Source organism: Poromitra crassiceps, assembly GCF_964638095.1.
Source record: "Poromitra crassiceps genome assembly, chromosome: 1".
Classification (NCBI taxonomy): domain Eukaryota; kingdom Metazoa; phylum Chordata; class Actinopteri; order Beryciformes; family Melamphaidae; genus Poromitra; species Poromitra crassiceps.
Genome location: NC_139623.1, coordinates 9,273,072 through 9,291,123, shown reverse-complemented (window position 1 = coordinate 9,291,123; position 18,052 = coordinate 9,273,072). Strand labels below are relative to the sequence as shown.

At 41.6% G+C, this 18,052-nt stretch overlaps 1 protein-coding gene across 1 annotated transcript; it reads right to left on the bottom strand.

Moving 5' to 3' along the window:
• Positions 1-207: 207 nt before the first annotated feature.
• On the bottom strand, positions 208-17,029 carry gsdmeb (gasdermin Eb; the record flags this gene model as incomplete). Its single annotated transcript, XM_083634012.1, has 9 exons — positions 208-1,027; positions 2,150-2,226; positions 2,404-2,572; positions 8,925-9,052; positions 10,708-10,827; positions 10,956-11,076; positions 15,227-15,401; positions 16,525-16,714; positions 16,825-17,029. The coding sequence occupies 9 exons, from the start codon at positions 17,027-17,029 to the stop codon at positions 800-802; spliced, it is 1,413 nt and encodes a 470-aa protein (XP_083490138.1). The 3' UTR covers positions 208-799.
• Between the last annotated feature and the right edge of the window lie 1,023 nt (positions 17,030-18,052).

The window sequence follows — 18,052 nt, the reverse complement described above, 5'->3', positions numbered from 1 at the left end:
CTAAATCAGAGATTGTGCAATTAAAACAGAGGCTACAACTTCAGTTGTGTCCATATAATATATGTGATAGGATTGTCCTACAGTAAAATGGCCTCTTCACTGCACCAAAAGGAATTCAGAGAAAACAGATAAACTACTAGCTAGAGGCATTTTTTAAATTATTATTTTTTGGGCATTTTGCCTTTATTATATAGGACAGTAGGAAAATAGGGGGGAGAGAGAGAGTGGATGACACGCGGCAAGGGACCGAGGGCCGGATTCGAACCTGGGTCGGCCACACAAAGGGCCGAGCCTTCGTGGTACGAATGCTACCAGGTAGGGCTGCCACTAACGATTATTTTCATAATCGTTTAATCTGTCGATTATTTTCTCGATTAATCGATTAGTTGTTTGGTCTATAAAATGTCAGAAGATGGTAGCAAATGACGATCAGTGTTTCCCAAAGTCCAAGATGATGCCCTCAAATGTCTTGTTTTGTCCACAACTCAAAGATAATATCAGTTTACTGTCATACAGGAGTAAAGAAACCAGAAAATATTAACATTTAAGAAGCTGGAATCAGAGAATTTAGACATTTTCTCTTAAAATTGTACTCAAAACGATTCATCGATTATCAATCGATTAATTTTCTGTCAATCGACTGATCGTGGCAGCTCTACTACCAGGTGAGCACGACTAGCTAGAGGCATGAATACTAATTCATGAATACTAATTCAGTGTGGTCACATTGATCACATTGCTGAGGAATGTTAACAGTGTCCGTAAGAAAGAAAAGTGTCTCCATAGTTTGTGTGCATTGTCAACCGTCATGAGCCAATGAGGTGAGGCCCCTGACAGCAATACACAGGACAAGAGGAAGGTTTCCTGGCTGCTGCTTTATGTGTGTCTTCAGTGTATCCTTGTCTCTCTTCAGGCTCACATGAGAGGAGGCAAACAGATGTTCAGTCTTCTCATACAGCTCGTCTGTCAGTGGAGCCAGGCCCAAACTGCTCAGAGACAGCTCTCCGCTTCCCGCCACACACTGCACCTGAAATAAGTTGGAGAGGATAGAACCACTAAACCACTGCCACGTACAGTAGGCTTGTGCTGATTTTCGATCATGTTGAAAATTACGATATTTGCAGAATATCGTGATATATTGTGTGTGTGTGTATATACAATATATATATATATATATATATATATAGTATATATATTAGGGCTGTGAATCTTCACTGGCCTCACGATTCGATTACGATTCGTCTGTCAACGATTCGATTCGATTCCACGATGCATCTCGATACAGCTCAAGGTATTGCAGCTCCAAGTATCAAATCCTCAATTTTCTGTATTATTACTGCACATGGCTACTTTTTCATCAATTAATACAAGCAGTCAGATAAATATCAAGGCCCTTTTTTACTTTAAAGTGCTTTAAAATCTGAATGTCAACAGAAATTTAAACATAAACGATTCAACGATTCATCTGTCAACGATTCGATTCAATTCACACGTCCGCATTGCGATGCATCGATTATACGATTAATTTTGACACCCCTAATATATATATATACATACATACACACTATATATAGTGTGTGTGTGTGTGTTCATTTCACTGCTTACTGTACATTATTGGTAAGGTCCTCCTTACACACTAGGAGCGATTCATTTGCAAGTCAATATTTTTCGAACCTATATCAGTCAATGCAACCGTGCATACCAATGGCGAAGTTTCGCCGAGCGTTATTGTGGTGTTTCTTTTTTCGGACCACGGTCGATCTTTCAGAAATTCGCATCCGACGTGTACACATCTGTTGCTGTGATTGACAGGTGGGTCAAAATTCGCATCGCGATTTCGTGCCGTATATTCGCATCGCTCTTGGTGTGTAACAGCCTTTAATGTTAAGAGTGTTGTATGTGTTGCTGCAAAGGGAGAGGTAAAGAAAGGAAGGGGGCATATCAACCTCTCAGTCCTTTATTTATTCATACTACTAATCATTATGTAATGTGTGCACTTGAAACATAAAATACAATAATATAAGAGAGAGAGAGAGAGAGAGAGAGAGAGAGAGAGAGAGAGAGAGAGAGAGAGAAATGCACAGGTTGAAATGAAGTTGACATACTGTAACATGCAGGCTGCAGTGTTCAGCCTTTGTACTGTACTAACCAGTAGCTCCAGGGCCTGCAAGACTGTGGGGCTGCTGCAGCACATTCCCAAGATGGCGAGACAGTCATTTGGCATTTCTGAAAGACAAAGCAAAAAACAAAAACAAAACATAGTATGAAAATAGAACTTCAGTAGAGAGGTTTTCATGGTATTCTGCACACTTCTCCAGTCCTGTATTTGACTGATTTATGAGTCAAAGCAGAGTTTAACTGTTGTTTTGCACAAAGGAACAAGATTGAACACAGATTCCTCACCGTCCAAAGCGCTGACAATGAGGTGAACGGCTCTAAGAACGGACGGGGACTGGTCTGAAGAAGTCTGCTCTTCTCTACCAGACAGGTCCAACACAGCCTGGATGTTCTGTCTCCGAGTCTCCTTAATCTCCTCCAAGTCAGGGTGAGCACCAAGGCCCATCTGTTCCAGCTGGGAGAGAGAGGGAGAGGTCTGGACATTTAAGGCTGATGCAACACACCAGGCATTTCGTATACTAACTCTACATGACCAGACATTTCTAACACTAACTCTACAGTACCAGATGTTTCTAATAGTAACTCTATAGTATAATGACCAGATGTTTCTAATAATAACTCTACAGTATAATGACCAGATGTTTCTAATAATAACTCTACAGTATAATGACCAGATGTTTCTAATAGTAACTCTACAGTATAATGACCAGATGTTTCTAATAATAACTCTACAGTATAATGACCAGATGTTTCTAATAATAACTCTACAGTATAATGACTAGATGTTTCTAATAATAACTCTACTCTACAGTATAATGACCAGATGTTTCTAATAGTAACTCTACAGTATAATGACCAGATGTTTCTAATAATAACTCTACAGTATAATGACCAGATGTTTCTAATAGTAACTCTACAGTATAATGACCAGATGTTTCTAATAATAACTCTACAGTATAATGACTAGATGTTTCTAATAGTAACTCTACAGTATAATGACCAGATGTTTCTAATAATAACTCTACAGTATAATGACCAGATGTTTCTAATAGTAACTCTACAGTATAATGACCAGATGTTTCTAATAATAACTCTACAGTATAATGACCAGATGTTTCTAATAATAACTCTACAGTATAATGACCAGATGTTTCTAATAATAACTCTACAGTATAAAGACCAGATGTTTCTAATAATAACTCTACAGTATAATGACCAGATGTTTCTAATAATAACTCTACAGTATAATGACCAGATGTTTCTAATAGTAACTCTACAGTGTAATGACCAGATGTTTCTAATAATAACTCTACAGTATAATGACCAGATGTTTCTAATAATAACTCTACAGTATAATGACCAGATGTTTCTAATAATAACTCTACAGTATAATGACCAGATGTTTCTAATAATAACTCTACAGTATAATGACCAGATGTTTCTAATAATAACTCTACAGTATAATGACCAGATGTTTCTAATAATAACTCTACAGTATAATGACCAGATGTTTCTAATAGTAACTCTACAGTATAATGACCAGATGTTTCTAATAGTAACTCTACAGTGTAATGACCAGATGTTTCTAATAGTAACTCTACAGTATAATGACCAGATGTTTCTAATAATAACTCTACAGTATAATGACCAGATGTTTCTAATAGTAACTCTACAGTGTAATGACCAGATGTTTCTAATAATAACTCTACAGTATAATGACCAGATGTTTCTAATAGTAACTCTACAGTATAAAGACCAGATGTTTCTAATAATAACTCTACGGTATAATGACCAGATGTTTCTAATAATAACTCTACAGTATAATGGCCAGATGTTTCTAATAGTAACTCTACAGTATAATGACCAGATGTTTCTAATAGTAACTCTACAGTATAATGACCAGATGTTTCTAATAGTAACTCTACACTATAATGACCAGATGTTTCTAATAGTAACTCTACAGTGTAATGACCAGATGTTTCTAATAGTAACTCTACAGTATAATGACCAGATGTTTCTAATAGTAACTCTACAGTATAATGACCAGATGTTTCTAATAGTAACTCTACAGTATAATGACCAGATGTTTCTAATAGTAACTCTACAGTATAATGACCAGATGTTTCTAATAATAACTCTACGGTATAATGACCAGATGTTTCTAATAATAACTCTACGGTATAATGACCAGATGTTTCTAATAATAACTCTACAGTATAATGGCCAGATGTTTCTAATAGTAACTCTACAGTATAATGACCAGATGTTTCTAATAGTAACTCTACAGTATAATGACCAGATGTTTCTAATAGTAACTCTACACTATAATGACCAGATGTTTCTAATAGTAACTCTACAGTGTAATGACCAGATGTTTCTAATAGTAACTCTACAGTATAATGACCAGATGTTTCTAATAGTAACTCTACAGTATAATGACCAGATGTTTCTAATAGTAACTCTACAGTATAATGACCAGATGTTTCTAATAGTAACTCTACAGTATAATGACCAGATGTTTCTAATAATAACTCTACGGTATAATGACCAGATGTTTCTAATAATAACTCTACAGTATAATGACCAGATGTTTCTAATAATAGCTCTACAGTAGGGGTGTCACGATACACTCAGTTCACGATACGATACGTATCACGATACTGGGTTCACGATAACGATACGATACGATACGATTTTAACAATATTTTTTTAAACTTGAATAATGACAATATATGACTGGAAAAGTAGTATTTTATTTGAAATGCACAAACACAAAACATGCTGTTGTGGGAAATTGTTATTACAATAACAACTAGAAAAAACATGAGATTGGAGATAAGGCTTATCTTGAAATAGAATGAGTTACACCGTCACTTAGATTTACTTTGAACTAAAAGGTTTCTCAGCAGTATAAATTCTCATTATGCATCTTCAGTTTTTCTTCAAACTCAAACAACAAGACTTTTCTTAGTCAATTTTTTATGCATCTTCAGTTTTTCCTGTCAAGTAAACAGTTTTGCCAGAAACTCAATTGAATGGTTTCTCTCCTGTATAACTTCTCATGTGTCTCTTCAGAGACTTGTTCAACTGAACTACTTTCCACACATTTAACTTCAACAAACAAAGACGTTTCTTTGTCTATTTTTGGAAAAAAAAAAAAAAAAAAAAAAAATTTTTTTTTTTTTTTTTTCACGATATGAGATTTCATCTCAACGATACATATCGTGACGTTTTACTATCGCGAAATTTCGTGGGACGATATATTGTGACACCCCTACTCTACAGTATAATGACCAGATGTTTCTAATAGTAACTCTATAGTATAATGACCAGATGTTTCTAATAGTAACTCTACAGTATAATGACCAGATGTTTCTAATAGTAACTCTATAGTATAATGACCAGATGTTTCTAATAGTAACTCTACAGTATAATGACCAGATGTTTCTAATAGTAACTCTACAGTATAATGACCAGATGTTTCTAATAGTAACTCTACAGTATAATGACCAGATGTTTCTAATAATAACTCTACAGTATAATGACCAGATGTTTCTAATAATAACTCTACAGTATAATGACCAGATGTTTTTTTTTTTTTTTTTTTTTATGATTTATTTATGGGATTTTTCAAGTTTACACAAACAAAACACATACATCACAACACAACACAACACACATAACTTCACAGTTACAGCAAAACAACAATACAGAGAGAAAAGTAAATAAATATCAAATAAGATAAACAACAAGGGGGGGGGGTAGACAGAATTAAAGATAGAAAGAGGTCAGTAAAGTAGCTTATACAGAGGTCAGATACTGTAGATCGGGGTCAAGACAAGATCAAAATCAAAACAAGATCAAAAGGGACCAGAGGTTCATCAGTCCGGAGCTGGCGGGATAATTTGGATGCCCTTTATATATTCTGAAAAAGGCTGCCAGATTTTATAGTACTTGTGCAGGGAGCCTCGTAGGGTATGCTTAATCTTCTCCAGTTGCATAAAATGCAACACGTCCCCCACCCACCGAGAATGAGTGGGAGCGTAGGGACCCTTCCAATTCATTAGAATTGATCGCCTCGCTAAAAGAGTTAGGAAAGCCACAAAATCTAAGAAGTATTTGGGCAAAATCCCAGCTGGCAGGACTCCAAACAGTGCAGTAATTGGGGATGGCACAATGGGCACCGAAGTGACCTTAGATAAAGTGTCAAACACAGCTTCCCAATAGGAAGAGAGAGAGGGACACAGCCAAAACATATGACAAAGATCTGCAGGAGCTTGCCGACATTTATCACACGTGGGATCAATGTCAGGAAAAATCCTCGCCAGCTTACATTTAGACCAGTGCACCCTATTGACCACCTTACACTGCAACACCCCATGTCTGGCTGGCACATAAAGAAGAGTGGTGAACTCTGTAGAGAATCTCCTCCCAGGTCTCATGATCTAATTCTTCTCCCAATTCCTGTGACCAAATTGTACATAATGCGAGGGATTCGGGGGACTGTAGCATGGATATCTCATTATATAAACGTGTAATGACACCTTTTTGAATTGGATCTTGTTGTAAAAGCAAATCAATGGGAGAAACAGAAGGAATGGCAGGAAACCCTGAAAAATGTTTGCGGACAAAATCACAAACTTGCAGGTACCTGAAGAAATGGGCTTTTGGAAGCTCATATATATTTACCAAATCATTAAACGAAGCGAATATGCCATCCACATATAAATCGCTGATTGTCGAAATTCCCTGACTATGCCACAGATTGTAGGCCTTGTCTAGTACAGAGGGAGGGAAAAGCGGGTTGGCACGGACAGGGGATGACAGGGGGGGGAGGTGAGCCCATGATGACGTGCAAATTGGTGGCAGATTTTGATACTGTTCTTCACCATAATATTCTTAATAAATTTGGCTAATGGTGGCAGGGAAGGTGAGCACAAGAGAGCCGCCAATGAGGCTGGAGCGCAGGAAGCAGATTCCATACATAGCCACGCAGGAGTGGGATCCATATCATCCATATTCTGCCAATGTAGGATGGAGCGCAAATTGGCTGCCCAAAAATACTGTTGGAAGTTGGGTAAAGCCATTCCCCCTGAGAGTTTGGGTCTCTGCAGTACTTGTTTTCGAATTCTTGGGTTCCTACCCCCCCAAATAAAATGCAAAATCCTGCCATCCAACTTACGGAAAAAAGACTTTACAATAAAAATGGGAATACATTGAAAAAGGTACAAGAACCTAGGAAGCACATTCATCTTAACACAATTTATCCGCCCAGCCAAAGACAGGGGGAGAAGTGACCATCGTTGGAAGTATGACCAGATGTTTCTAATAATAACTCTACAGTATAATGACCAGATGTTTCTAATAATAACTCTACAGTATAATGACCAGATGTTTCTAATAGTAACTCTACAGTATAATGACCAGGCTGTGGTGACTGTGCACACTAAGGAGATTGACAGACAAATTCACTACACTACCCAGATGCCCCGTGGCGCGATGACATCATTGAGGACGTTGTTATATAGACCATGAAGTTCAGTGTGAGTGCAGTGTGCAACCCAGCGAAGTGTCCGTTCAGGGTGTCTTCCATCGAATTTCTCGGCCATCGCGTTACTATAGCTGGAGTGGTCCCGCTGCCCTCGAAGGTGGAGGCGGTGCTCCAATTTACGTGACCTGCTACTGCGAAGGCCCTACAGAGTTTTTGGGCATGTTGACCTTTTATCACCGTTTGATCCCACGAGCAGCTCACCTCATGCGCCCCCTGTATGGGGCCCTCAAATGCAAGACTCCTAAGCACGCCCTTGACTGGACTGACGACATGGCTTTTTCGGCTACCAAGGAGGCCCTCGCAGGCGCTGCTATGCTGGTCCACCCGGGACCTTGACAATGGATGCCTCGGACCGGGCTGTTGGCGCAGTTTTTGAGCAGCTGGTCAAGGCAGTTTGGCAACCACTTGCTTTCTTCAGCCGTCAGCTACGCCCCAGCGAGCAGAAATACAGCACTTTCGACCGCGAGCTTTCTCGCTCTGTACTCGGCAGTCAGACATTTTCGTTTCCTGCTGGAGGCTTGTCCGTTTACTGCCTACGTGGACCACAGGCCATTGACTTTCGCCATGGCAAAGGTGGCAGAGCCATGGTCGGGCAGGCAACAGCGCCATTTGGCGTTTATCTCAGAGTTCACCACGGACATCCAACATGTGGCCAACTGCCTCTCCCACGCTTTCTCCAGCGCCGTCCATCTGGGCATCGACTACGGTCGCATGGCTGCGGATTAGGTTTCGGACCTTGAAGTACAGGCATACAGGTCAGTGGTTACAGGCCTTCAGTTGGTGGATGTGCTGTTTGACGATAAAGGTACCACACTACTTTGTGATCTGTCCACAGGCCAACCTCGCCTGTTGGTGCCCCAGGGGTGGAGACGAGACGTTTTTGACGCCATACATGGCCTTTCTCATCCTGGTGTGAAACCATTGCAGCGTCTGGTGGCAGTGACGTTTGTCTGTCTGGCATGGCATGAAGGCTGACGTTCACGCGTGTGCCAGGACCTGTGTGGCGTGTCAACGCAGTAAGATGCGGTGACATCATTGAGGACGTTGTTTATATAGACCAGGAAGTTGGTATGAGTGTTGTGTTGTCAGTGTGAGTGCAGAGTGTGCAATAAAGCACTCGGTCTTTATCTGCATCCAAACCAAGCGCCTCCCTCTTTATTCCTGGTGGATGTTAACTCTATATTCCCTGGATTACTACATAGCGTTTCTAATACCAACTCTACAGTATAGTGACCGTGTCTGTGGACCCGCTCACCACATTCTGCAGCACACTGATGGTCTCTCTGTGCTCCATGGCTGCTGTGAGATGCTCCAGCAGGGGGCAGCGTCTGGCGGCAGAGAGAGTCGACAGCAGGTGGAAATGACCATTCAGTCGGTCCAGTTCTGTCAACGGATAAATCACACAGAAAATGGCGCACATATGGTCATTCACGTGCAAAGACAATTGTTTTCGGTTTTAGAAGAGAGAGCATCCTCACATCCTGAATAGGCCCAGAGACCACTTATCAATACTGCATCAATACATTAATGGCTAGTTTGGCCACCCAAGAACAATTGTCTGTCAGCATGTATAGACCAAATCACCGTGACGTCACCATGTAAACAAATTTACTTCCGGGTACCACTTGGGGAAGGCGGCAGGTTTAAATGTGCGTGTTGTCAAATAAATGCTGTCAAACCCTCTCGCTGTTTTCGGCCGACTACTTTCAATTTAAATGGTTAAACGGTTGGTAAACATGCTTGTCCGACGTATCTAGCCTTTCTTCTGTGTTTGTTTGATGTAGTGTTAGCTAGCTAATAACGTTTGTTTGTCTGTCAAACTCGCTGTTTTTTTGCAGACTTGTTAACGTTACAGACAGAGCTACTAACCTCGCGTCACCAGGCTCTTCTCGGCGAGAAAGAGCTACTGACGCCACGTTAATTTAATTTAGCTTCAAGTCTACTCTGGTCTGGTCCAACAGGTAAATTAGCTAGTCTGGTCTCCACTAACGTTAGTGAAAGTGTTGTTATGAATGATATTAAACAACAACACAACACGGACGAACCATTTTTGTCTTCTTTGTCTGTTTTTGTCTTCAACACGTCAGTTTGTGCCGTCCACTGCCATTATAATGTGTGGACCTCAGGGGTACCCGGAAGTAAATGTAAACATCCCGCTGATTTGGTCTATACAAAACAAGCGTCACAAACTCACTCCAAAAAGGCATGACTATTGAAATTGTAAAAGTTCATCTAAATCAAATATGGTTTAGTAATAATAAATAAATACATACATAAATACATAAATACATGTATGAATAAATAAATCAATTGTACAGTGTGGCATGGCAATACAGATCTTTGGTTTAAAGAGAGCTGATAATACAGGTCAACGCACTTGTTTTCCAAACAGTTATTATTATCTGATAACAGAGAACGTGGCCTCCGATCTCTACATGAAAACAACGCGCCTTTCTGAACACGTCATCAGCTGGAACAAACATCTAGTCACATGCTATGATGTCTGCAGAGAGCAGAAGAGAGGTAGTTAGAGAATTTTAGCAAAATGCTTGGACCATCTGTGAAAAAATTTACTACCAATAGCTTTCTTCACCAATGTGTTCTTATAGGTGTCTAGAATCACCTCTCAATTAGTGCAAACCCAAATCCTCGTGGAAAATTATCGTTGATTATACACTGTGCTTTACATAACAATAACCAATATACCAATATCATATGGTCAGGGAGACATTTTTACTCAAAAATAATGTTTGGAATGGATTCAGCACCCCTGAAAACCCCTCGTTAGACACCCCACAAGTTCATTTTAGACTTTTAATTTTTATCATATTTTTCACCCAAGCCCTCGGGGCACCTTAACTTTGATTGGCTCTCCAGGATTTTCCACGAGGATTTGGGTTTGCACTAATTGAGAGGTGATTCTAGACACCTATAAGAACACATTGGTGAAGAAAGCTATTGGTAGTAAATTTTTAGCATTTTGCTAAAATTCTCTAACTAAGGGGGGAAACACTATTATTATTCTCCTATTGGTTTACCTGGTTTCAGGCCGCTGTTCTCAGAGGCATGCAGAGTAGCACCGGAGAGACCCAGCAACCCTTTCCTACCAGGCCCATCCACTTCAAAGCTCCCATGAGTGTCCGACATCAGACACAGCTCTGTGCAAAATATTTTAAAAACTTGCATATCAAAGATTGGATGCACCAGTTTAAACCATAGTTCCTTCCACACGGAATTGCAAAAGTCTACACATTTAAATTTCTCAAGTGAATAAACACTCGTTCACCATAGTGTCCGTTGAGTTTGACCTCTAGTTCAATGATGGCATAGGCAATGGTAGTATGAGAGGGAATCTCCATGGTGATGTTACTGTCTTTGCTCAGGCTGGCATTCTCCTTCAGTGACACCTGCAGAATAACAACACTGTTTCAAACCAAACACGAATGCCAACAAAATCTGTCAGTTTGTTTGAGAAACAGCTATTGGCATTATCACGAATAGACTGGTATCATCTGTCATTTCCTTTGTGTCAACTGGCAAAAATACATCTGCCCCCTACTAGGATCCCTTGGTGGGTTAGAATAGAGGAGCAATTAGTGCATCCTTTTTCTGTAACACTTTATAATAACGTTCAGTCTTAAGTCATTTATAAGCCTTTAGTTAATGATGAACTAATCACTTACAACACATGAATATACATTTGTAGATGATTAATAAATGCTATGTTAACATATCACAAATGTGTTGTAAGTCATCTATAAACTGTTATGAATGATGTGTAAATCATTTACAATTCATTTACAAGGCTTTCTGCATCCCCAAATCTAAAGTGTAAACCATTCATCACACATAAATGTTACATACAAGGGGGTAGCTCTGTCTAGCTGTCTGGCTAGATTGGAATGTTATTGCTTGACTGCAGGCTTCTTTCTTTTATTCATTCATTAATTGTATGCAGCCAGGCCGGAGGCATTATGGTTTCAAGTTGTCCGTCAGTATGTACATACGTCCGAAGTTCGTTAACGCGATATTTCAGGAACGCCTTGATGGAATTTAATCACACTTGCACTAATGGATGAACTAATTCGATTTTGGTGGTCCCTGCCTACCAACACGAGGGTCGCAGGTTCGTATCCACATGTTACCTCCGGCTTGGTCGGGCGTCCATACAGGCACGATTGGCTGTGCCTGAGGGTGGGAAGCCGGATTGGGGGGTGGGAAGCTGGATTGGGGGTATGTGTCCTGGTCGCTGCACTAGCGCCTCCTCTGGTCGGTCGGGCGCCTGGTCGGGGTGGAAGGGAGCTGGTGGGAATAGTGTGATCCTCCCACGTGCTATGTCCTACCGGTGAAGCTCCCCCTGTCAGGTGAAAAGAAGCAGCTGGCAACTGCACATGTGTTGGAGGAAGCATGGTGCTAGTCTCGGCTCTCCCCAGATCGGCAGAGGGTGGAGCAGTGACTAGGACAGCATGGGGATAAATTGGCCAAGTATAATTTTGGAGAAAATGGGGGAAAATCAGGGGGGGGAAACGTCCACATGGACTCAAGGATGAACTGATTTTGGTGGTCAAAGGTCAAGGTCACTGTGACCTCAGGAACACCATTTCCAAGCTCATTAACGTGATATCTCAGGAATGCCTTGAGACGGAATTTCTTCACATTTGCTCAAACATCCAGTTGCTCTTAACTCATTCACCGCCAATGACGTCTTTGACGTGTTATCAGAAATAGCCCTCCCCGCCAATGACGTGTTTGACGTGTTTTTGTTTTTATTACTGCAGGGCATAGTTTAAACACTTCCCCAGCCTGTCACATGGTATCAGGTCCCTATCATCTAAGACAACACGTGAACAAACACATACCGCAGCTGTTGTTTTGAAATTGAGCAGGAGGAAAAGCAGAAAACTGGTAACGCTTCCTTGTGCAGACAGGAGAAACGCCATTGAAACGCGCCTCGGCGCGCTGCACGAGCTGGAGTCGACTTCCTCTGTGCCAGCCGGGAGAAAGTAATCAAGAGATGTGTTTGATCATCGGAGGAATGAGGAAATGATCGATCAGTTTGCGAGGGCGGTGAGGACGTGTTGAATAGCCGAGGGGAAAACGGGAACGATCAGATAGCAGGGAAGATATGACAGGGAGACATGGACGAGGACGGGTGCAAAATAAACACACAACAGCAAGGCACAAGACAGAAGCGGGAGTCAGAGCAGCCCGCTGTCCTTTCTCAAGAGCTATTCAGTTGGTTCATGTAATCGCTGGGCTGCGTGCCCTCCAGTGTTGCTCCTGGCCAATCCCAGCGCCACAGGGCGTGGTTATTGCTTATCCTATGTGGGGTTAGAAATCTAAAAGGGGGATCGTGTGTGTGTGTGTGTGTGTGTGTGTGTCTGTCTGTCTGTCTGTCTGTCTGTCTGTCTGTCGGTGTGTCTGTCTGTCTGTCTGTCTGTCTGTCTGTCTGTCTGCACACTCACACCGAGTAAACTGTATTGTTGAATGTAAAAAAAAAGCACTTCATGTGTATATATATATATATATTTTTTTTTTTTTGTCATTTGTGTCCTAACAAATAATATTTACATGTCTGATGTCAATACAGTTCAAAATAAAAGAATTGAGAGCGAGTTCTGCATGAGATTGTGTGCATAAATACATAAATGCCATTTTCTGCAATTTCTTTTCTCAGAGAGACATTTTGGGGGAAAACAGGGTGTATATAAATGGCTATAAGTAGAGTACAGAACATGCTAAAAGCTCACTTTTTTTTCCTGGTGAACCCAGAGACGTACATCTTCATTTTGAGGTATTGCAAATCACTCTGGTGCTAATAGATAATTTACTGTGGGTCTTGAAAGATGACCAACAATTATGAAAATCTTTGGCCTGTGCTAAATATTGGCAGTCCTAAACTGGCGGTGAATGAGTTAAGGATGAACTCATTAGATTTTGGTGGTCAAAGGTCAAGGTCACTGTGACCTCACAAACGCCATTTTCTAGCTCGTAAATGAGATATCTCTGGAACGCCTTTACGGAATTTTGTCACACTAGGCATCTCGCGCGCTACGCACACTCCATTCATAGGCTCGCCCGCTGCATGGCCTCGCCCCTCCTGCAGCTCACTGAGCTGGTCCTGCAGCTCACATTCACAGCTCGGCCGCTGCACGGCCTTGCCGGCGCGGGCACAATGTCTGCCTCTCTCTCTCCCTCAGTCTCTCTTCCCCTCTCTCTCCCTCAGTCTCTCCCCCTCTCCCTCTCCTCTCTCTCCCTTTCCTTCAGTCTCTCTCTCCCTCTCCCTCAGGCTCTCTCGTGAGCCTCAGACTGATGACATCATCACTGATGACATCATCACTGATGACATCATGACGGAATTTCGTCACATTCAGCTCAAATGTCCACTTGGACTCAAGGATGAACTGATTAGATTTTGGCCTTCCAAAATTTAGAAGGGTTATTTAAGCTATCACAATATCACAATTTGTCAACAGTACAGAAAACCACTATGCAACACAATCAATGACAGCTAAGATATTTTGATAGACTCCTACCATGTAGGAAGTAGTTAGAGAAGGAATAAGTAACATGTAGCATTAGTATTTTATTTATTTATTTATTTTTATTAAAAGATGTTACCGTAAATTCCGGACTATAAGCCGCACCGGTGTATAAGCCGCACCTGCAAAGTTGACTATTTTTTTCTTATATAAGCCGCACCGGACTATAAGCCGCGGGTGTTTTAATGGTATTTATTTTTTATTTTTTATTGTGTTTTAATGTTTAATTACCATATGTAAGGGTTCATGCACAGAGGGGATTGTCGGGAAAGAGATGGCTGTTTGAGGAAGCTCCCATTTATTAACATTTCAACAAAACAACATAACACAACACCACCTGTGTTGTTATTTACAGTGCACAGTGTCATATAGTGTGGTGAAAAGAGGGCAAGAGAGGAAATTAAAACAGAAGTGGATTTATAGTTAGAAAGAGTGCTAAAAAAGAGAGTTTTTTTTTTTTTTTAAATCCATAGATAAGCCGCACCGTTATATAAGCCGCAGGGGCCAAAAAAGCCCAAAAAACGGGAAAAAAGGTGCGGCTTATAGTCCGGAATTTACGGTAGTTCAAGAAGATATTGATATAATACAGTATACTAGAAATCGATTCCTATAGGCTCGCCTGCTGCGTGGGCTCGGTATCGCCCGCCCTGCTTTCTAGCTCGCGTTTTCTCTGTTTCTCTGACTTCTCTGACTGTGAGCCCGCGTCCTAGTGGAAGTTTGAGCAAAATTTGCAGAAATTCCCTCAAGGCGTTCCTGAGATATTACGCTAACGTGCATAAAAATGACGATGACGGTCATGAGGTCACAGTGACCTTGAACTTTGGCCACCAAAATCTGATCAGTTCATCCTTGAATCCAAGTGGACGTTTGAGCCAAATTTGAAGCAATTCCATCAAGGTGTTCCTGCGACATCGCGTTAACGAGAATCGGACGGACGGACGTACAACCCCAAACCATAATGCCGGGCGGAGGCATAACAACTCTCCTGTGAAAGCATAAGCGACCATTACAGTACCTTGGAGCTCTTGGGTCCACAGAAGCTCAGCAGTCCTCCACACTGTCCTGCCTGCTGCACCTCCTCTATGACCGAGCACGGCTGAGTCGTCACGATCCGCTCCTTCACAAGACCAAATACCTGCCTGTGTTTCTCCATCGTCTGCTGGATCAGACAATGGGACATGTCCAAGACCCTGGAGGACAGAACCAAACACATAACACTGAACATTTGTACTTGGCCAATTCTCTAGCCTAGGCTGTCCCGGTCGTTGCTCCATCGTTGAGTTGTAGACTAGCACACGCTTCCTCCGATACATGTGAGGTCGCCAGCCGCTGCTTTTCACCTGACAGCGAGGAGTTTCACCGGCAGGACGTAGCGTGTTTGGTTTTAACCCTGGATAGCTGGATAAATGTATTGGCCGCTACAGGGCTCCTGTCAGAAAGCACTAGAAAACACCAGGTGGAGTTCAACGTGTTCACTTCAGTTAAGACGGTCACAGACTGTACAGTGGATGACAGTTTAGAGTAGACAAAGCTTCTCCAAGGATCACACAGGCAGATGAAGCGAGATGAAACGAGGTCTTGACTCATGCTGTTATGTGGCAGCTAGGGTCTGAGGAAGGCATAACCAATGAGCATGCAAACTAACAGACCATGTGACCTCAAACAACCAATGAGCATACAAACTAACAGAAATAGGCGGCTTCATAGAAGGTGCCAGAAACTCCCAAACAGAAAGAATGCATGTAACATTACATCTAGGTGCTAGAAACTCCCAAACAGAAAGAATGCATGTAACATTACATCTAGGTGCTAGAAACTCGTAACCAGAATGAACTGCAAGTAAATAGTATTAATCCGGCGTCCCGTCCACAGAATCACAGCCAATTGTGCCTGTATGGACACCCGACCAAGCCGGGAGGCAACACAGGGGCTCAAACCCGCGAGCCTTGGTGTTGGTAGGCAGGGAATTCACCGCTGCACTACCCGGACACCCTAAAACATGTCAATGTAGTGGTAAGTGTCCTGGCTGTAACTGTGAAATGTATAGAGACTTACAGTGATGTGGCTCTTTAAAATATAGTCTATGACTAAAATGGTAAATGTTATACTACAAGTAGTAACTTTCTTTAATATTCAACCGGGTCTGCTGGTCTGCTTACACAACTTTATGGTTGTGTGTGACGTACAACTTTATGGTTGTACAAAGATCGGTCATGCCATTACACTTCTGCAGTTACAGACTCATCTTTCACTTTTACCATACTTCATATCTATAATATAATATAGGACAGCAGGTACAGGTGGACAACTAACCTGTCTCTGGAGTCTCTGAGCAGCTTCTGCACGTCCACCTCTTCCTTCTTCAAACTGCCAAAGGACGACTGCAGTTTGGATGTGTCTTTCCCCTCCAAGGTCACATTATGGCCAAAATTTGCTTCCATGTTTCCCTGAATCTTGTCACCAAACGTCCCATTGTACTTGATGAAGTCTGTCTCTACGACAACTGTGAACAGGGGAAATTAAAGTGTGAATTAAACAAAAAATAATAATAGTCCAATACTAGGCTACTATAGAAAGTGGTAGAAGAGGATTCTGTGGAGTTTTGATGTTTACCTGGCTGTATAGGTGTGTCTCCTGTTAGTATGTCATTGAAGTCAAAATCAGTGGAAAGATACTTGGGTTTCTGCCAGAACCAGAAACGCTTGCGCTTGACTACCAGTGACAGGAGAGCAGTGTTGTCATTCAGACTGGACACTGGGATCAGGAAACCATCGTGGTCTACCTCCTCCACGAAGTTTTGTGTAGCTGTGGCGAACATCTCCCCGCTGGCTGATAGAAACCTGTAGATGGTTTCAGCAGACAGGTAATTGTGAGTGCACGGATTTTGTATTCCGTAGAAGAGAGCCTGTGAGTAATCACTTTTGATAAGCCCCACCCATAACCCATGGGAAACCAACGTTAGGCTACTTACTGTAAATCTGTTCTCTGATTGACAGAGGGGGTCAAGTGCAAATAATGTCTCTATTAGGCTACCTATCTGTAAATATGTCAACGTTTAGGCTACAGCTGTTATTCTCTTCTGTCGTTAAGTTGTTGTGATCGAAACCGGAGGACCTTCTATTTGTGTAAGGTGCAAGCTCGCATCATGTGTGAAATTAATGCAAAGTTCGTGTTACCACGTCCTCGAAGAAGTCCTTAATGTTCCAGACGGAAAACGTTCTCTTTGGGTTGATCTAGCCTAGGACGGACTTGGCTGCCGACCAGACAAAAGAAAGAAAAAAAGACGCCCCGCCCCCTCCAGAGGGGGTCATCCCTATGTTCCCCGGGTCCTATGTTCCCCGCTTTTCCCAAATACGGTCCTATGTTCCCCGCTATGTTCCCTGGGAGAGGTTAGGTTTTGGGTTAGGGTCTGGGGGAGGTTAGGTTTAGGGTTAGTGAAAAACGGGGAATATAGAACCCGGGGAACATAGACATGATCCCCTCCAGAGAGTCACTCCAGTGTCACAACCATGGGGTCACAACAAAACATGAAGTAGCCTATTATGATGATGATTATTATGATGATTATTATTTTACAATGAATAATGTACAAACAATCAGGCAAACAGTATAGCAGCACATAGTCAGTCAGAGGTTTCAGGGGGAAAAGTAGGCTATTACTTTTTTGTTGTTTTACCAATGATAGAGATTTCAGGAGAGAGTTTAGTTTCCAAGAGTAAATGAGCAACTTAATGAGTTAGAAAACTTTTGTTTATGAATAGCCTATAGAACTTTGCATGAATGATAATTAAATTGATCAGAAATTCAAGAGCCCCATCATCAGGATTTTCATAGTAACAGA